Consider the following 18351-nt stretch of genomic DNA (forward strand, 5'->3'; position numbering starts at 1 on the left):
CCCCACTGTAACTGCCTCAGTCTGATAGTTGATCCAGGGAGCTGGGAGGGTGAACACACTGGAACAAATCCACCACTAGAGGGAGCGCTTGCCTCAGTATTCTCTGCTGAAGACCTCGCTGATGGAATTGTGTTCAGAGTCACCTAGTGGCGCAGCACGGGAACAACAACTCCATCCTTCCATCCCTTTATTCTCTCCTCACTTCCTGCATTTCCTCCTCTGCATTCAACTGTTTGTTAGTCAGTGCACAAATATTGTTCATATTCTACATGTACAGAGACAGTCAAATAACATACATTATACATATTTATTTTCAACATCAGAAGGTACACACAAGGAATGAAGTGCGTTCTATGATTTACTCGCTGTTCAAGCTTGTGTTGGTCAGGGAATTTGTCTGTTCTGTTTCGCCACGCACGGCATGTTAATAGAGACGTGCGAGCCGGGAGACTGAGCGGCAGAGATAAATCAACACAATTATTTCAGGAAATAATATTACACAGTTGTTTTACAAACACAAGTTGTAAACCAGATATAGTAGCATAATAAAGGTTCCTCACCGTCATCGCTCAGCATTTTACTCCATGCTGCTGCTAGCATATCGACATGTACACACAACCCCTCAAATACAGTACGTTCATTGTAAAAATATAAAGTAGCAGTTGCATTTTGTGGTAACAACGTTTCCCATGTGCCTCAACTGTCACAAAGGTCTGGTTATTTGAAAAAGTGCAAGTTTTGACTTGAAAAGCCTACTGTCATACTGAATGCCCAGTGCTCTCTCTCTCTCTCTCTCTCTCTCTCTCTCTCTCTCTCTCTCTCTCTCTCTCTCTCTCTCTCTCTCTCTCTCTCTCTCTCTCTCTCTCTCTCTCTCTCTCTCTCTCTCTCTCTCTCTCTCTCTCTCTCTCTCTCACACACACACACACATTCAAGTTGATATTATCCTCACAAACAATTTTGCAGATGTAAAAATGGCGAAAGTTACTCAAGAACAAAATGTTGTTGGATGAAGATGAAGAGACAAACAGGTGCAGTGTAGTGCAGGAAACAGACAAGGGACATGTACATCTTTCAGACAACTACACACAGTAGGAGCTACGGTGCAGGAGATTCATTAATAATTTCATACACAAACCATATGCCAACAAACAAGACAGCGTTGTTTATATTTGACTTAGTGGGAAAGAGATGAAATATAGACACTTTGGAATATACAAAGATGTCTCTCTATTCGGTCTCTTTAGACTCAAACTTTATGAGATCTCACGTTCTAAAGACGACAGCTTTCAGATGATTCCCCTAAAGGTGTCTCTCTATTCAGTCTCTCTAGACTCAAACTTTATGAGATCTCACGTTCTAAAGACGACAGCTTTCAGATGATTCCCCTAAAGGTGTCTCTCTATTCAGTCTCTCTAGACTCAAACTTTATGAGATCTCACGTTCTAAAGACGACAGCTTTCAGATGATTCCCCTAAAGGTGTCTCTCTAGACTCAAACTTTATGAGATCTCACGTTCTAAAGACGACTGCTTTCAGATGATTCCCCTAAAGGTGTCTCTCTATTCAGTCTCTCTAGAATCAACCTTTATGAGATCTCACGTTCTAAAGACGACTGCTTTCAGATGATTCTCCTAAAGGTGTCTCTCTATTCAGTCTCTCTAGAATCAACCTTTATGAGATCTCACGTTCTAAAGACGACAGCTTTCAGATGATTCCCCTAAAGGTGTCTCTATATTCAGTCTCTCTAGAATCAACCTTTATGAGATCTCACGTTCTAAAGACAACAGCTTTCAGATGATTCCCCTAAAGGTGTCTCTATATTCAGTCTCTCTAGAATCAACCTTTATGAGATCTCACGTTCTAAAGACAACAGCTTTCAGATGATTCCCCTAAAGGTGTCTCTCTATTCAGTCTCTCTAGAATCAACCTTTATGAGATCTCACGTTCTAAAGACAACAGCTTTCAGATGATTCCCCTAAAGGTGTCTCTATATTCAGTCTCTCTAGAATCAACCTTTATGAGATCTCACGTTCTAAAGACAACAGCTTTCAGATGATTCCCCTAAAGGTGTCTCTATATTCAGTCTCTCTAGAATCAACCTTTATGAGATCTCACGTTCTAAAGACAACAGCTTTCAGATGATTCCCCTAAAGGTGTCTCTCTATTCAGTCTCTCTAGAATCAACCTTTATGAGATCTCACGTTCTAAAGACAACAGCTTTCAGATGATTCCCTAAAGGTGTCTCTCTATTCAGTCTCTCTAGAATCAACCTTTATGAGATCTCACGTTCTAAAGACAACAGCTTTCAGATGATTCCCTAAAGGTGTCTCTATATTCAGTCTCTCTAGAATCAACCTTTATGAGATCTCACGTTCTAAAGACAACAGCTTTCAGATGATTCCCCTAAAGGTGTCTCTATATTCAGTCTCTCTAGAATCAACCTTTATGAGATCTCACGTTCTAAAGACAACAGCTTTCAGATGATTCCCCTAAAGGTGTCTCTCTATTCAGTCTCTCTAGAATCAACCTTTATGAGATCTCACGTTCTAAAGACAACAGCTTTCAGATGATTCCCCTAAAGGTGTCTCTATATTCAGTCTCTCTAGAATCAACCTTTATGAGATCTCACGTTCTAAAGACAACAGCTTTCAGATGATTCCCCTAAAGGTGTCTCTCTATTCAGTCTCTCTAGAATCAACCTTTATGAGATCTCACGTTCTAAAGACAACAGCTTTCAGATGATTCCCTAAAGGTGTCTCTATATTCAGTCTCTCTAGAATCAACCTTTATGAGATCTCACGTTCTAAAGACAACAGCTTTCAGATGATTCCCCTAAAGGTGTCTCTATATTCAGTCTCTCTAGAATCAACCTTTATGAGATCTCACGTTCTAAAGACAACAGCTTTCAGATGATTCCCTAAAGGTGTCTCTCTATTCAGTCTCTCTAGAATCAACCTTTATGAGACCTCACGTTCTAAAGACAACAGCTTTCAGATGATTCCCCTAAAGGTGTCTCTATATTCAGTCTCTCTAGAATCAACCTTCATGAGATCTCACGTTCTAAAGACAACAGCTTTCAGATGATTCCCCTAAAGGTGTCTCTATATTCAGTCTCTCTAGAATCAACCTTCATGAGATCTCACGTTCTAAAGACAACAGCTTTCAGATGATTCCCTAAAGGTGTCTCTATATTCAGTCTCTCTAGAATCAACCTTTATGAGATCTCACGTTCTAAAGACAACAGCTTTCAGATGATTCCCCTAAAGGTGTCTCTCTATTCAGTCTCTCTAGAATCAACCTTTATGAGATCTCTCACGTTCTAAAGACAACAGCTTTCAGATGATTCCCCTAAAGGTGTCTCTATATTCAGTCTCTCTAGAATCAACCTTTATGAGATCTCACGTTCTAAAGACAACAGCTTTCAGATGATTCCCCTAAAGGTGTCTCTCTATTCAGTCTCTCTAGAATCAACCTTTATGAGATCTCACGTTCTAAAGACAACAGCTTTCAGATGATTCCCCTAAAGGTGTCTCTATTCAGTCTCTCTAGAATCAACCTTTATGAGATCTCACGTTCTAAAGACAACAGCTTTCAGATGATTCCCCTAAAGGTGTCTCTCTATTCAGTCTCTCTAGAATCAACCTTTATGAGATCTCACGTTCTAAAGACAACAGCTTTCAGATGATTCCCCTAAAGGTGTCTCTCTATTCAGTCTCTCTAGAATCAACCTTTATGAGATCTCACGTTCTAAAGACAACAGCTTTCAGATGATTCCCTAAAGGTGTCTCTCTATTCAGTCTCTCTAGAATCAACCTTTATGAGATCTCACGTTCTAAAGACAACAGCTTTCAGATGATTCCCCTAAAGGTGTCTCTCTATTCAGTCTCTCTAGAATCAACCTTTATGAGATCTCACGTTCTAAAGACAACAGCTTTCAGATGATTCCCCTAAAGGTGTCTCTATATTCAGTCTCTCTAGAATCAACCTTCATGAGATCTCACGTTCTAAAGACAACAGCTTTCAGATGATTCCCCTAAAGGTGTCTCTCTATTCAGTCTCTCTAGAATCAACCTTTATGAGACCTCACGTTCTAAAGACAACAGCTTTCAGATGATTCCCCTAAAGGTGTCTCTCTATTCAGTCTCTCTAGAATCAACCTTTATGAGACCTCACGTTCTAAAGACAACAGCTTTCAGATGATTCCCCTAAAGGTGTCTCTCTATTCAGTCTCTCTAGAATCAACCTTTATGAGACCTCACGTTCTAAAGACAACAGCTTTCAGATGATTCCCCTAAAGGTGTCTCTATATTCAGTCTCTCTAGAATCAACCTTTATGAGATCTCACGTTCTAAAGACAACAGCTTTCAGATGATTCCCCTAAAGGTGTCTCTCTATTCAGTCTCTCTAGAATCAACCTTTATGAGACCTCACGTTCTAAAGACAACAGCTTTCAGATGATTCCCTAAAGGTGTCTCTCTATTCAGTCTCTCTAGAATCAACCTTTATGAGATCTCACGTTCTAAAGACAACAGCTTTCAGATGATTCCCCTAAAGGTGTCTCTATATTCAGTCTCTCTAGAATCAACCTTCATGAGATCTCACGTTCTAAAGACAACAGCTTTCAGATGATTCCCCTAAAGGTGTCTCTATATTCAGTCTCTCTAGAATCAACCTTCATGAGATCTCACGTTCTAAAGACAACAGCTTTCAGATGATTCCCTAAAGGTGTCTCTCTATTCAGTCTCTCTAGACTCAACCTTTATGAGACCTCACGTTCTAAAGACAACAGCTTTCAGATGATTCCCCTAAAGGTGTCTCTCTATTCAGTCTCTCTAGAATCAACCTTTATGAGACCTCACGTTCTAAAGACAACAGCTTTCAGATGATTCCCCTAAAGGTGTCTCTCTATTCAGTCTCTCTAGAATCAACCTTTATGAGATCTCACGTTCTAAAGACAACAGCTTTCAGATGATTCCCCTAAAGGTGTCTCTCTATTCAGTCTCTCTAGAATCAACCTTTATGAGACCTCACGTTCTAAAGACAACAGCTTTCAGATGATTCCCCTAAAGGTGTCTCTCTATTCAGTCTCTCTAGAATCAACCTTTATGAGACCTCACGTTCTAAAGACAACAGCTTTCAGATGATTCCCCTAAAGGTGTCTCTCTATTCAGTCTCTCTAGAATCAACCTTTATGAGATCTCACGTTCTAAAGACAACAGCTTTCAGATGATTCCCCTAAAGGTGTCTCTCTATTCAGTCTCTCTAGAATCAACCTTTATGAGACCTCACGTTCTAAAGACAACAGCTTTCAGATGATTCCCCTAAAGGTGTCTCTCTATTCAGTCTCTCTAGAATCAACCTTTATGAGACCTCACGTTCTAAAGACAACAGCTTTCAGATGATTCCCCTAAAGGTGTCTCTCTATTCAGTCTCTCTAGAATCAACCTTTATGAGATCTCACGTTCTAAAGACAACAGCTTTCAGATGATTCCCCTAAAGGTGTCTCTCTATTCAGTCTCTCTAGAATCAACCTTTATGAGATCTCACGTTCTAAAGACAACAGCTTTCAGATGATTCCCCTAAAGGTGTCTCTCTATTCAGTCTCTCTAGAATCAACCTTTATGAGACCTCACGTTCTAAAGACAACAGCTTTCAGATGATTCCCCTAAAGGTGTCTATCGGGAAACGTCTTTAAGGTGACAGGAGAGACCAGATAAGTAACTCATGATAAGTTCTCTACTGATATACACTGAAGAGAGGGACTTTCCATTATGTCACATTCATGCTCCTTTTGCAACACAAAACCAGGCTTTAATAAAAAGGTGAGAAAAGCTACCTGATTCTGGAGAATGAAAACACCTAGTTCTTTTCTGCAGCAAATGACGAACTTGATTTCAGACATTAAGACGCTTAGCTATGATTATTTAATGATTGCGTTGGTCATTGTATTGTTGTTATTACGCACAGTAACAACCGATAAATGATTCATTGATCTATGCTAAAGACACTATGAAAACAACGTGTGTAAATTAGTAAATTAGGGAGAAAAGAGGCTCAGAGGAAAACTTGACTGAAGAACAATAGTGCAAATAGTAGAAAGCAGCAAACTATCCTGTCTGTTATATTGCACAACTGAACTGAGAGCTGATATAGAATTTGAACCCACGTATGATTCATATCACATGTCATATCACCAGTCATTTTATCATTACAGAACACTGGAGGTTGATTCCACATCAAAATATCATGTCCAAATTAAACAAACGGCGTAATACGACTGTGTAGATAAACATCATACCTACTTACTTGAATGTCACTCAAATATTCTGGGTGTCTTCCCTGCACATTTCCTCCTGAGACAGTTTCTGTAGCAGAAGTGCTCCTTTGGTCAAATGTCTGTTTATCCTTCATTGCACACGTCTCAACAAGTCATTATTTGTCTCATACTCAGCTCTCTGCTGGAACTGTCCATCTCTTGCTGTTCCTTTCCTATTACCTCGTTAAAAGAGTCGCCCGTTCATACAATCTCATGTGTAAATATCTCTCTAGGTGACTGTCCCACAGCCCAACTGAGGTGCACATAAGGGTGAGGTGTGCAGAGTAGAACCACTACCTCAGCCTCCCATTTGGTTCTCTACACAAACAAAAACATGGGCTCAGGTAAAAGTACAAAATAATGCTGGCAAGGCGAAAGGGGTGTAGATCTAGTACTAAATCCAGAGCAAAACGTGCAAAAAACAAATGGAAGACCTCACTTCAAGACCTACAGGTAGGTATATACAGTTGAAGTCGGAAGTTTACATACACATTAGCCAAATACATTTAAGCATTTACATTTCTGACATTTAATCCTAATAAAAATTACCTGTCTTAGGTCAGTTTGGTACACCACTTTATTTTAAGAATGTGAAATGCCAGAATAATAGCAGATATAATTATTTCTTTCAGCTTTTATTTCTTTCATCACATTCCCAGTGAGTCAGAAGTTTGCATACACTCAATTAGTATTTGGTAGCATTGCCTTTAAATTGTTTAACTTGGGTCAAATGTTTCGAGTAGCCTTCCACAAGCTTCCCACAATAAGTTGGGGGACTTTTAGCCCATTCCTCCTGACAGAGCTGGTGTAACTGAGTCAGGTTTGTAGACCTCCTTGCTCGCACACACATTTTCAGTTCTGCCCACACATTTTCTATGGGATTGAGGTCAGGGCTTTGTGATGACCACTCCAATACCTTGACTTTGTTGTCCTTAAGCCATTTTGCCACAACTTTGGAAGTATGCCTGGGGTCATTGTCCATTTGGAAGACCCATTTGCGACCAAGCTTTAACTTCCTGACTGAATTCTTGAGATGTTGCTTCAATTTATCCCCCTAATTTTCCAACCTCATGATGCCATCTATTTTGTGAAGTGCACCAGTCCCTCCGGCAGCAAAGCACCCCCACAACATGATGCTGCCACCCCCGTGCTTCATGGTTAGGATGGTGTTCTTCGGCTTGCAAGCATCCCCCTTTTTCCTCCAAACATAACGATGGTCATTATGGGAAAACAGTTCTATTTTTGTTTCATCAGACCAGAGGACATTTCTCCAAAAAGTACAATCTTTGTCCCCATGTGTAGTTGCAAACTGTAGTCTGGCTTTTTTATGGCGGTTTTGGAACAGTGGCTTCTTCCTTGCTGAGTGGCCTTTCAGGTTATGTTGATATATATATATTTTTTACTGTGGAGATAGAGACATATGTACCTGTTTCCTCCAGCATCTTCAGAAGGTTCTTTGCTGTTGTTCTGGGATTGATTTGCACTTTTCGCACCAAAGTACGTTCATTTTTAGGAGACAGAACTCATCTCCTTCCTGAGCGGTATGACGGCTGCGTGGTCCCATGGTGTTTATACTTGCGTACTATTGTTTGTGCAGATGAACATGGTACCTTCAGGCATTTGGAAATTGCTCCCAAGGATGAACCAGACTTGAATGAAGCAACAATTCTGAGGCTGATTTCTTTAGATTTCCCATAATGTCAAGCAAGGAGGCACTGAGTTTGAAGGTAGGCCTTGAAATACATCCACAGGTACACCTCCAATTGACTCAAATTATGTCAATTAGCCCGTCAGAAGCTTTTAAAGCCATGATATCATTTTCTGGAATTTTCCAAGCTGTTTAAAGGTACAGTCAACTTAATGTATGTAAACTTCTGACCCACTGGAATTGTGATACAGTGAATTATAAGTGAAATAGTCTGTCTGTAAACAATTTTGAAAAAATTACTTGTGTCATGCACAAAGAAGATGTCCTAACCGACTTGCCAAAACTATAGTTTGTTAGCAAGACATTTGTGGAGTGGTTGAAAAACTAGTTTTAATGACTCTAAGTGTGTGTAAACTTCCGACTTCAACTATATGAATGGAGGGTTTGGGAAGGGTCTGAGGGTGCCATCCCTTTGCCTCAGATTCCTGACTCACTTTTATATGTCAGTGGATCACGAGTAATGGTCGTCTGTAGAATGTCAAAATCCATCTGATTGTCCAAAACACACAGCATGTTGCTGCCGGATGTCATTGTGCCTGTGTCCTGAAACAAATTATGAAAGCCTACAGAAACTGAATTCCTCCTTTCCTCCTCCCTGTCTTTTCCCTTTTGCCTATCCAGGTCATCCTCGTCCTCTCCACAGCTCAGTGCTACCTCATTCTCATAGCAGAAGGCGCTGGGGGAGTGGGGGGTTACAAGGTGCTGGGTGATTCTGGGGTTGGTTGGGAATAGTGAGTGGGAGGAGGCGGATGAGGCAGGCCGGCTGGCCATCTCACTGAGCTCCTTGGCGCTGCAGTGGGGTGTGGAGGGCACCTCGTAGGTCTTGTGGAAGCGAGCATAGTCCACCTGATACTTGGTTCGGTCCTCAAAGATCACAGGCTCAAACCTATGCCCCCATAGGATCTCCTTGGCCAGATAGGAGCTGCGGGCCTGGGTGGTCATGGCAGTGGCCTCCACCATGCCCTCCAAGATCACTACGATCTCAAAGTCATCAGACTCCAGATCAGCCCGGCTCACAGTATACAGGGGGCTGTCCTCGTCGATCTCATGGACGATAACCAGAGGAGAAACCAGAAAGAGTCTGTCTATGCCTTCGTCGTAGCCTACGTTGAGATCCCTCTGCTCTAGAGGGATAAACTCTCCCTCTGCCGTGACGTAGGGTCGAATGAGCTGTGCCCGCACATGGGCCTCCACGATGTGGCTCTTGCGCAGGTTACCCACCCGCCACATGAGGCACAGCTTGCCATCACGCAGGGAAATCACAGCGGTTTTTGAGAACAGCAGGGTCTGGTTCCTCTTCTTAGGGCGTGCCATTTTGACCATGATTGTACCAAGCATGAAGGAGTCAATGATGCAGCCCACTATGGACTGGACCACCACTGTGATCACTGCCACAGGGCACTCCTCAGTGACACAGCGCCACCCATAACCAATGGTGGTCTGGGTCTCGACGGAGAATAGGAAGGCTCCGACGAAGCCCTCCACATGAAGGAGGCATGGCTGCCACGTTTTCTGCACCCCTTCAACTTCACCAACCCCAAGCCCATTCCCTTCCAACCCTGAAGAGGAACTCATTCCAGGGTGCTCATCAAAATCCCCATGGGCTCTGGAAACCGAATAGAAGATTATTCCAAAAAACATCCAGGAGGACAGGAAGGTCGAGCAGAAGAGGAGTAGTAAGTATCTCCAGCGGATGTCCACGCAGGTGGTAAAGATGTCGGCCAGGTAACGTTGTGATTTCTCCTCCATGTTAGAGAACACCACGTTGCAATGCCCATTTTTCTTGACAAAGCGACTTCTTAGTTGGCTCGATCCTGTAGTAGAGATCTTTCCGTTGTAATTGTTCATCCTACGACCTGTGGCTCCTGATATCCTATCTCCTCCGGATGTGCCACTAGGGGAGAGGAACCGGCTATTTGGTGAGCTGTGGCCGTTGTGGAGCCCAAGTGTGGAGATTTTCAGGCCCTCCTCATCTGGTGCTGCGAAGTTGTACCTGTTGGGTTAACAAAAGGGGAAAGTATGGATAAATAAGAAAATTGACCAGAGTGATGCACGAGATGTGAGAGTGGTTTGAGAGAGGGTGTAGAACAGGAAGAGTTGAGGTTATAAAACTGTGTCCGTGGTCTCATAGGGCTATCTGTTCTTACCAGTGTGCCCTACAGGACACAGTGACTATGAATAGCTTGCCAACTCTGCACAGTGTGAGAGACATAATGTATGACTCACATTCTCTCATGCATTAAGACTGCGCTTAGGAAGGATATGCTGTGAATGAGAAATGTATTACAGTCCTATAAGGGTATCCTTCTTGAATGCAAAGGTAGCATGAAATTATGCTTTCTCACTTTCCTCAAGACCATTTGCCCTACCTCTGGTAACCTCTTAATATTGATCAGACTGACCTGTCTCTCTCCTCTGGAGAGGATAACCTACGAAGGTGAGTTGTGTTTAGCTATGTGAGAGGGATTGCGGTCATCACGGGTTTAGAGATTATACATGAGCCAAGTCTCTTGACAGCCTATGTTGACTGGGCCATACAGACATTATATTGGCCAATTTATAGTGTTCCATTGATCAGGAAACGATATTCAACCACATACTTATTGCATTTTTAATGTTTGCACTATTTTGGTTCCATTCATTTGATGTTGAAGTTATGTGCATTTGAAGTCGGAAGTTCACATACACATTAGCCAAATACCTTTAAACTCAGTTTTTCACAATTCCTGGCATTTAATCCCAGTAAAAATTCCCTGTCTTAGGTCAGGTAGGATCACCACTTTATTTAAAGAAAGTGAAATGTCAGAATAATAGTAGAGAGAACGATTTATTTCAGCTTTTATTTCTTTCATCGCATTCCCAGTGTGTCAGAACTTTACATACACTCAATTAGTATTTGGTAGCATTGCCTTTAAATTGTTTAACTTGGGTCAAACGTTTCAAGTAGCCTTCCACAAGCTTCCCACTTGAAATACATCCACAGGTACACCTCAAATTGACTCAAATTATGTCAAGAAGCTTCTAAAGCCATGACATAATTTTCTGGAATTTTCCAAGCTGTTTAAAGGCACAGTCAACATAGTGTATGTAAACTTCTGACCCACTGGAATTGTGATACAGTGAATTATAAGTGAAATAATCTGTCTGTAAACAATTGTTGAAAAAATTACTTGTGTCATGCACAAAGTAGATGTCCTAACCAACTTGCCAAAACTATAGTTTGTTAACAAGAAATTTGTGGAGTGGTTGAAAAACAGGTTTTATTGACTCCAACCTAAGTGTATGTAAACTTCCGACTTCAACTGTACATTGGCGAGCTAAGGTTGTCCAATTCCCTGTGATAACACAAATAAGGAGAAGCATTGTCAGCTTTGGGGACATAAGGTATGACCAGTGATGGAAAAAGTACCCAATTGTCACACTTGAGTAAAAGTCAAGATAACTTAATAGAAAATGACTCAAGTAAAAGTGAAAGTCACCCAGTAAAATATTACTTGAGAAAAGGTCTAAAAGTATTTGGTTTTAAATATACTTAGCTATCAAAGGTAAATGTAGTTGCTAAAATATACATAAGTATCAAAAGTAAAAGTAGAAATCATTTCAAATTCCTTATATTAAGCAAAGCAGACAGCACCATTTTCTTGTTGGTATTTATTTACGTATCGCCAGGGGCAACGCTCCAACACTCAGACATCATTTACAATTAAAGCATGTGTGTTTAGTGAGTCTGTAAGATCAGCGGCAGTAGGGATGACCAGTGATGTTCTCTTGATAAGTGTCTGAAATCCTGTCCTGCTAAGCATTCAAAATGTTACCGGTACTTTGGGGTGTCAGGGAACATGTGTAGAGTAAAAAGTACATTCTTTTCATTAGGAATGTAGTGAAGTAAAAGTACAAATGTAAGTAAAAATATAAATAGTAATATCCCCAAAATTACTTTAGTAGTACTTTCATTTCTGGGTATGGCACAGGTATGACAGAATCCATTGATGGCATCCTCACCTGTTGGCCCGTGCTGTTCCCATGGCACCAGTGATCATCAGGTGGTCAGTAGGTCTATAAGTAGGGTGGGAGGCTGGACTCCGCCCTGGCAAGTAGTCTACTGCGAAAGATTTGGTATCGGCATGGCAACTGTCAATGTGTGCACGGACAGCATCCCCCTGTGAAGACCACTACAGGGAGAAAGATTTTACATTTTGCCAAGATTCCTACACAGTACAGGTGTGGGATATTAATTTGACCTATATAGTCAGGAATAGTCCTGCAGCTAAAATTATTCAAACATTTATTCCATAATGTTGCTTGATCGGTGGTTAGGCTATTAGCTGGTCAAAGTGAGACTACATGAAAAGTGAAATACTGTTAATATAACTGCAGGTTTTCAGTGAATGTATGAAATCACAAAGCTCATCTACATTTCCTGCTTCTCAGGAAAATTCTCAGCCAAAATACTAATGATAAAATTAAGATCCTACATCTGTACCTGTGCATCACCATATCATTTTGCATAGATTTTGATAACTATCCCTCAACATTCATAACCTATTTAGTGTGAGGATATTTTATTGAGAGAACTATGATTTGATGTGACCTGGTTTTTGGGTTACAAACAATCAGTTCTAGTCAAAGGGTTTTTCTTTATTTTGACTATTTTCTACATTGTAGAATAATAGAGAAGACATCAAAACAATGAAATAACACATGGAATCATGTAGGAAGCAAAAAAGTGTTAAACAAATCAAAATATATTTTAGATTTTAGATTCTTCAAAGTAGCCACCATTTGCCTTGCTGACAGCTTTGCACACTCTTGGCATTCTCTCAACCAGCTTTATGAGGTAGTCACCTTAAATGCATTTCAATTAACAGGTGAGCCTTGTTAAATGTACATTTGTGGAATTTCTTTCCTTCTTAATGTGTTTGAGCCAATCAGTTGTGTTGTGACAAGGTAGGGGTGGTCTGTATATCTTCAAATAAGAGTTCAGTCATGAGACAATACACTTCTGTGGTTAATTGTGTTATTCGTCTCTTTATAGAGGCCAATGTCACAACTGAAAATACACCTGTCATTACTTCATTTCGACGCTAAATAAAGACTTCAACGAAACTAAACAGCGTGGTTCCACCATGATCACCAAATTTCCTAACGTCACGTAATATTAGGAAACGGCTCAGGGTTGTTTCTGTCATTACTTATCTATGTAAAAGAAATCACTCTCATAATCCTTGCATCATAATACCTACGATACAAAACACTTAGAAATCCAAGATCAAGGTAGTAGTTGTAGCTTTATTTTGTGAAAACATGCAACAGTTTTGTGTTATTGTGAAACTACATCATTTGAGACCTTTGCACGAAAGGGCCAGTTTTCCTGACAGATCAACCGCCAGATGTGAGGATGTATGTGACAGTCCACAAAGCCAAACATGGTTGCCAATGGAATTGTCTGCAAGACAATGTACAATACAGTGACATTATTAGGATTGTTATCAATGTTTTTCACACTTCCCAGTGGTCTTATGTTGTGTCTTCTCCCACAGGTACTTCTGGTTCAGGAGGACAACATCAACTGAGGACATGATTACACTGAAGATCACATCCGTCAATGTCGGAGTAATCATGACGCTGGTCACTTTTTGGTTACAGGAGATGAAATGAGACAGGTACAGATGCAGTGCTTGCAGGTGATTAGCAGCGAGCGGTTTCCATAGGAACCCTTTATTGTGGAATTTGGAGGGTGACTGTGTGGTGAAGTGAGGGGGATGGAGCGTATCGGTAAAACCACTAGAGACATGGTGGAGGGGGCTAGTAAGAGCTCTTCAGGATGAGTCACGGAGAGGGGAAGATTCAAGATGAAACAGAACACATCTTGAACTGATTCACAGAGGTCTAGCAAAATTACATCTAACAGTCACTCATCATCACAGTGTAGGGAGAAGGTGAGTGTATAGGAAGACTGAACTTTGGGGAGAGAAGGCCTGAATAAGAATCCTTGTTACACAACACAGATACAGATACTTAATCCCCCTTGAGCAGGAGGGGTGTGTGTGTGTGTGTGTGTGTGTGTGTGTGTGTGTGTGTGTGTGTGTGTGTGTGTGTGTGTGTGTGTGTGTGTGTGTGTGTGTGTGTGTGTGTGTGTGTGTGTGTGTGTGTGTGTGTGTGTGTGTGTGTGTGTGTGTGTGTGTGTGTGTGTGTGTGTGTGTGTGTGTGTGTGCGTGTGTGTGTGTGTGTGCGTGCGCGCGCGTTGGCTGGGGAGGGGAGACTTCCTTTACTGTATCTTTATGTGTACTTGTCTGGCAAGGCCATTCTTAACCCATAATCTCTTAAATTGCAGATGAATAGTCTCCTAATCTCTAGTCTCAAAGAAGTGATATGAAAGGCAGATCTAAATAGAGTGACCTGGTTCAGATTTCACACTAATCCCTTACAGAGAGAGAAGAAAAGGAGGGAGACGGTGCTGGTGGAGGACAGTGTTGTGGAAGGATGACGACGCCAACAGGACATCTCCTAAACCACGTCATACTTGTCCCAGGTTAATCACTGGAGTAGGATTACATTCCATTTGGCATATGGGTTCTTACTGCACATCAAGACATATCTCAAACACATAGGAAGATAATACACAAGCTGGGCCCAAGCAGTCCTCTCTGAGATGTATAAAAGGGAACAGTATGCGTATGAGCCTACCGATGGCTGTTCAAAATGGGTAGGGTTCGGTTGCGATGTGTTTCTTGTTGTCATTATGATTTTTTTTGTTGTATTTATTGATGAGAAACCAATGGGATGTAGGGCAACAGGGAAACTAATAAAACAAGAGAAGAATAAAGGTGGACCCAACCACAAGTTCCTTGTTTTCTCAAACGCTACAGTTAAAGCCCATACCCCATCCTAAGTGAAAATAAAACATGCTATTCTAAAACCAGACGCAGGGTTTGGGATTGTATAACTGAATGATAAAACATGCTACTCTAAAACCAGACGTAGGGTTTGGGATTGTATAACTGAATGATAAAACATGCTATTCTAATACCAGACACAGGGTTTGGGATTGTATAACTGAATGATAAAACATGCTATTCTAATACCAGACGCAGGGTTTGGGATTGTATAACTGAATGATAAAACATGCTATTCTAAAACCAGACGCAGGGTTTGGGATTGTATAACTGAATGATAAAACATGCTATTCTAATACCAGACACAGGGTTTGGGATTGTATAACTGAATGATAAAACATGCTATTCTAATACCAGACGCAGGGTTTGGGATTGTATAACTGAATGATAAAACATGCTATTCTAATACCAGACGCAGGGTTTGGGATAGTATAACTGAATGATAAAACATGCTATTCTAATACCAGACGCAGGGTTTGGGATTGTATAACTGAATGATAAAACATGCTATTCTAAAACCAGACGCAGGGTTTGGGATTGTATAACTGAATGATAAAACATGCTATTCTAATACCAGATGCAGGGTTTGGGATTGTATAACTGAATGATAAAACATGCTATTCTAATACCAGACGCAGGGTTTGGGATTGTATAACTGAATGATAAAACCTGCTATTCTAATACCAGACGCAGGGTTTGGGATTGTATAACTGAATGATAAAACATGCTATTCTAATACCAGACGCAGGGTTTGGGATTGTATAACTGAATGATAAAACATGCTATTCTAAAACCAGACGCAGGGTTTGGGATTGTATAACTGAATGATAAAACATGCTATTCTAATACCAGACGCAGGGTTTGGGATTGTATAACTGAATGTTAAAACATGCTATTCTAATACCAGACGCAGGGTTTGGGATTGTATAACTGAATGATAAAACATGCTATTCTAATACCAGACGCAGGGTTTGGGATTGTATAACTGAATTATAAAACATGAAGTGGCTAATAAGAGTCTGTTACAGCAGTACTTAATGTTGGCAGGTACAGAGGGAATGAGTTTGTCTATGTTGACCTTTATTTTCTCTGGCTTTGGTACATTTCCTGAATCCATTCAGATGCAAAACCTTGTCTGGTCAAATTAGATTATGATCATAATAAACTATTTTAATCTTGTCAGTTCCCCGAACAAGCCAGAAATTCAGTTGATCAATCCAGTCTGGGCTCTCAGAGATTTCACTAAGAAGGTCTACTGATATCATTTTTACAATGCAACAAGTGGAACATTTAAAAAAAAAAATTCTTCCATGAGCCACTGTGTCAAAAAAAACATGACCAAATGACATCTGACAGTCTAGGAATTCCCATCACCCTTCATTTGTAACAGATCAATCCCTGTCTCCCTGCGTGTCAATCATGTTGAACGATCTGGAACCTTAGAGTACCCTAATTAGGGTCAGTCAACAACAGCCCCCTACTAGGTAGTGATTGATCAACCCCAGGCAGCTCAACCATTGCATGCATGGCTTCAAATGAGGGCTGTGTGTTTAAACAAGGAAATTGTTACATAATGAAGGGCCAAGTAGATCAAAGTCATTATTTTTGCAGGTAAATGGGATGAATTCTCTGCTTGGTTCATTTTATTACTTCTATTGTACTATTACTTTAACCTGTATAAATCTTGTTTTAGAAACGTGCTGAAAATTCTAATGATATGTGAAACGTAAGGTGGTGTTTGTTGGCTTTGTGTTTGGAAAAATATAATAACTTGTTTCATCGTTGCTGTCACGTAGAGTAGGCCAGAAGGCTAAACTGGATAACCTAACCTCTATCAAAATAAAAAGATGGCGGAACCGCAAAAGTTCTTCTGTGCAAAGGTGTTTATTTACAAGTGAATTCCGGAACAAAAAAACAACAGTACTGCCATCAACGTCTACCTTATGGGACAGCTTAAAAACAATGCTGCCCCATCCACAGCTCAATCCAAAATCCCTGCTATGACTGAAAGAGAGGCTCCTTTTGTAGGGCTAGCCCCTCCCCTCAGAACAATTAACCCTAATTAATTAATCAATTAACAATACAAACCTACATTTTCCATGAACTAAACATACTAAAGGATATACATTGCAACACGGTTTTAAACAATATCACAACATAACATTTACAACATTACATCACTACTGACAATATCTTTCAATATGCCCATATGCATTAATGAGCCATTTGGGACAGGCACTATAAAGCCAACCCAATTCCCTTAGCTCGGGTCCTTTTCCACCATACCCGGAAGCTACAGAGATGGAGAGAGAGAAACAGAACAAACAAACAATACGCTCATCCACAACATTGATAAGTATAATAATTATTGTATCTCTCAAATATGAACATTGACAAGTGTGAAATGCATGCACCAAGACAGAAGTTAATTTGTGTGTCGACCCACATTGTTAACTTATCTTATAATGGCGCAGGGAGGAGTGATGAATATGTGTGTGCGTTAAAGAACCAAATGCTGCCCGCGGCCAGTGACGGACTTCTACGTCACATTACCTTCCTCCTCTCCTGAAGCGACCATGTACGGGAGCCTTGATAGGTAGTCCGCAGTAACGTTCTCTTTTCCTGCCTTGTGACGGACACAGAACCTGAAGGGCTGGAGCTCCAGATACCACCTGGTCACACGAGAATTCCGGTCCTTCATGGTCTGGATCCAGGTCAGTGCTCTGTGGTCCGTGTGCAGGTCAAATTCCCTCCCAAGAAGGTAGTAACGGAGGCTATCTAGGGCCCACTTTATAGCCAGGCACTCCTTTTCGATTGTAGAATACCTGGTTTCCCTGGGCAACAGCTTCCGACTCAGGTACAGCACAGGAAGCTCTTCTCTTGGCTCCCCTTGGGCCAGTACAGCTCCAATTCCTACAGCCGAAGCGTCCACCTGCATGAGAAATCTCTTCTGAAAATCAGGGGTCTGGAGAACAGGGAATGAGCACAGTTGTTTTTTCAGTGTCATGAAGGCTTCCTCACACTCCTCAGTCCACTTCACAGGGTTGCTGGCCCCCTTCGAAGTGAGGTTGGTCAGAGGGACAGCGATGGTCGAAAACTGTGGAATGAATCTCCGGTACCACCCTGCCAGACCTAGGAAGGACTTCACCTGTGTCTTGGTTCTGGGTTGAGGGCTATTCCTGATGGACTCCACTTTCTCCACCTGAGGCCGAACTTCACCCTTACCCAGCTGGTAACCCAGGTACTTTGTCTCCTGTTTCGCCCACTCACACTTCAGGAGGTTAAGCGTGAGGCCTGCTTCATGGATCTTCCCCAGGACTCTGCTAAGATGCTGTATGTGCTCCTTCCAGGAGTGGCTGTAGATCACCACGTCGTCCAAGTAAGCAGCACAGTAATCGTCACAGTCCTGGAGGACCTTGTCCATCAGCCTCT

The 18351-nt window shown here is 41.3% G+C and overlaps 1 protein-coding gene and 3 long non-coding RNA genes across 12 annotated transcripts in view; 3 read left to right on the top strand and 1 right to left on the bottom strand.

The window, feature by feature from the left end:
* Window positions 1-1471: 1471 nt before the first annotated feature.
* Window positions 1472-2876, top strand: LOC127930031 (uncharacterized). Of its 2 annotated transcripts, XR_008136570.1 has the most exons (5): window positions 1472-1550; window positions 1637-1722; window positions 1895-2152; window positions 2323-2494; window positions 2752-2876. It is a non-coding gene; the product is annotated as an uncharacterized LOC127930031 (long non-coding RNA). The 2 variants fall into 2 exon arrangements; XR_008136571.1 differs by lacking the exons at window positions 1895-2152; window positions 2323-2494 and adding an exon at window positions 2495-2666.
* The window catches only part of LOC118382145 (inward rectifier potassium channel 4-like), a 42791-nt gene continuing 26021 nt past the window's right edge, over window positions 1582-18351 (bottom strand). The window contains exons 2-4 of one of the 5 annotated variants that reach the window (XM_052518881.1): window positions 12026-12195; window positions 5628-10016; window positions 1582-1679 (exon numbers count right to left, since the gene is read on the bottom strand). In XM_052518881.1, coding sequence (XP_052374841.1) covers window positions 8441-10016; window positions 12026-12063 — 1614 coding nt within the window. In that variant the 5' untranslated portion in view covers window positions 12064-12195 and the 3' untranslated portion in view covers window positions 1582-1679; window positions 5628-8440. Of the gene's footprint in view, window positions 1680-2488; window positions 2538-2660; window positions 2710-3433; window positions 3483-3545; window positions 3653-5627; window positions 10017-12025; window positions 12196-18351 lie in introns of those variants that run through there. The other 4 variants (XM_052518879.1, XM_052518880.1, XM_052518878.1 and 1 more) reach the window with 4 other exon arrangements.
* LOC127930028 (uncharacterized) lies at window positions 2915-5731 on the top strand. 4 transcript variants are annotated; one of them, XR_008136557.1, is made up of 3 exons: window positions 2915-3008; window positions 4039-4296; window positions 4983-5105. It is a non-coding gene; the product is annotated as an uncharacterized LOC127930028 (long non-coding RNA). The 4 variants fall into 4 exon arrangements; XR_008136558.1 differs by lacking the exon at window positions 2915-3008 and adding an exon at window positions 5585-5731 and having other exon boundaries at window positions 4157-4296; window positions 4983-5412; XR_008136560.1 differs by lacking the exon at window positions 2915-3008 and adding an exon at window positions 5499-5648 and having other exon boundaries at window positions 4157-4296; window positions 4983-5326.
* On the top strand, window positions 13564-16786 carry LOC127930032 (uncharacterized). The gene is made up of 2 exons (XR_008136572.1): window positions 13564-13686; window positions 14454-16786. It is a non-coding gene; the product is annotated as an uncharacterized LOC127930032 (long non-coding RNA).

Source organism: Oncorhynchus keta, chromosome 5 (genome assembly GCF_023373465.1).
Source record: "Oncorhynchus keta strain PuntledgeMale-10-30-2019 chromosome 5, Oket_V2, whole genome shotgun sequence".
NCBI classification, from domain to species: Eukaryota; Metazoa; Chordata; class Actinopteri; order Salmoniformes; family Salmonidae; genus Oncorhynchus; species Oncorhynchus keta.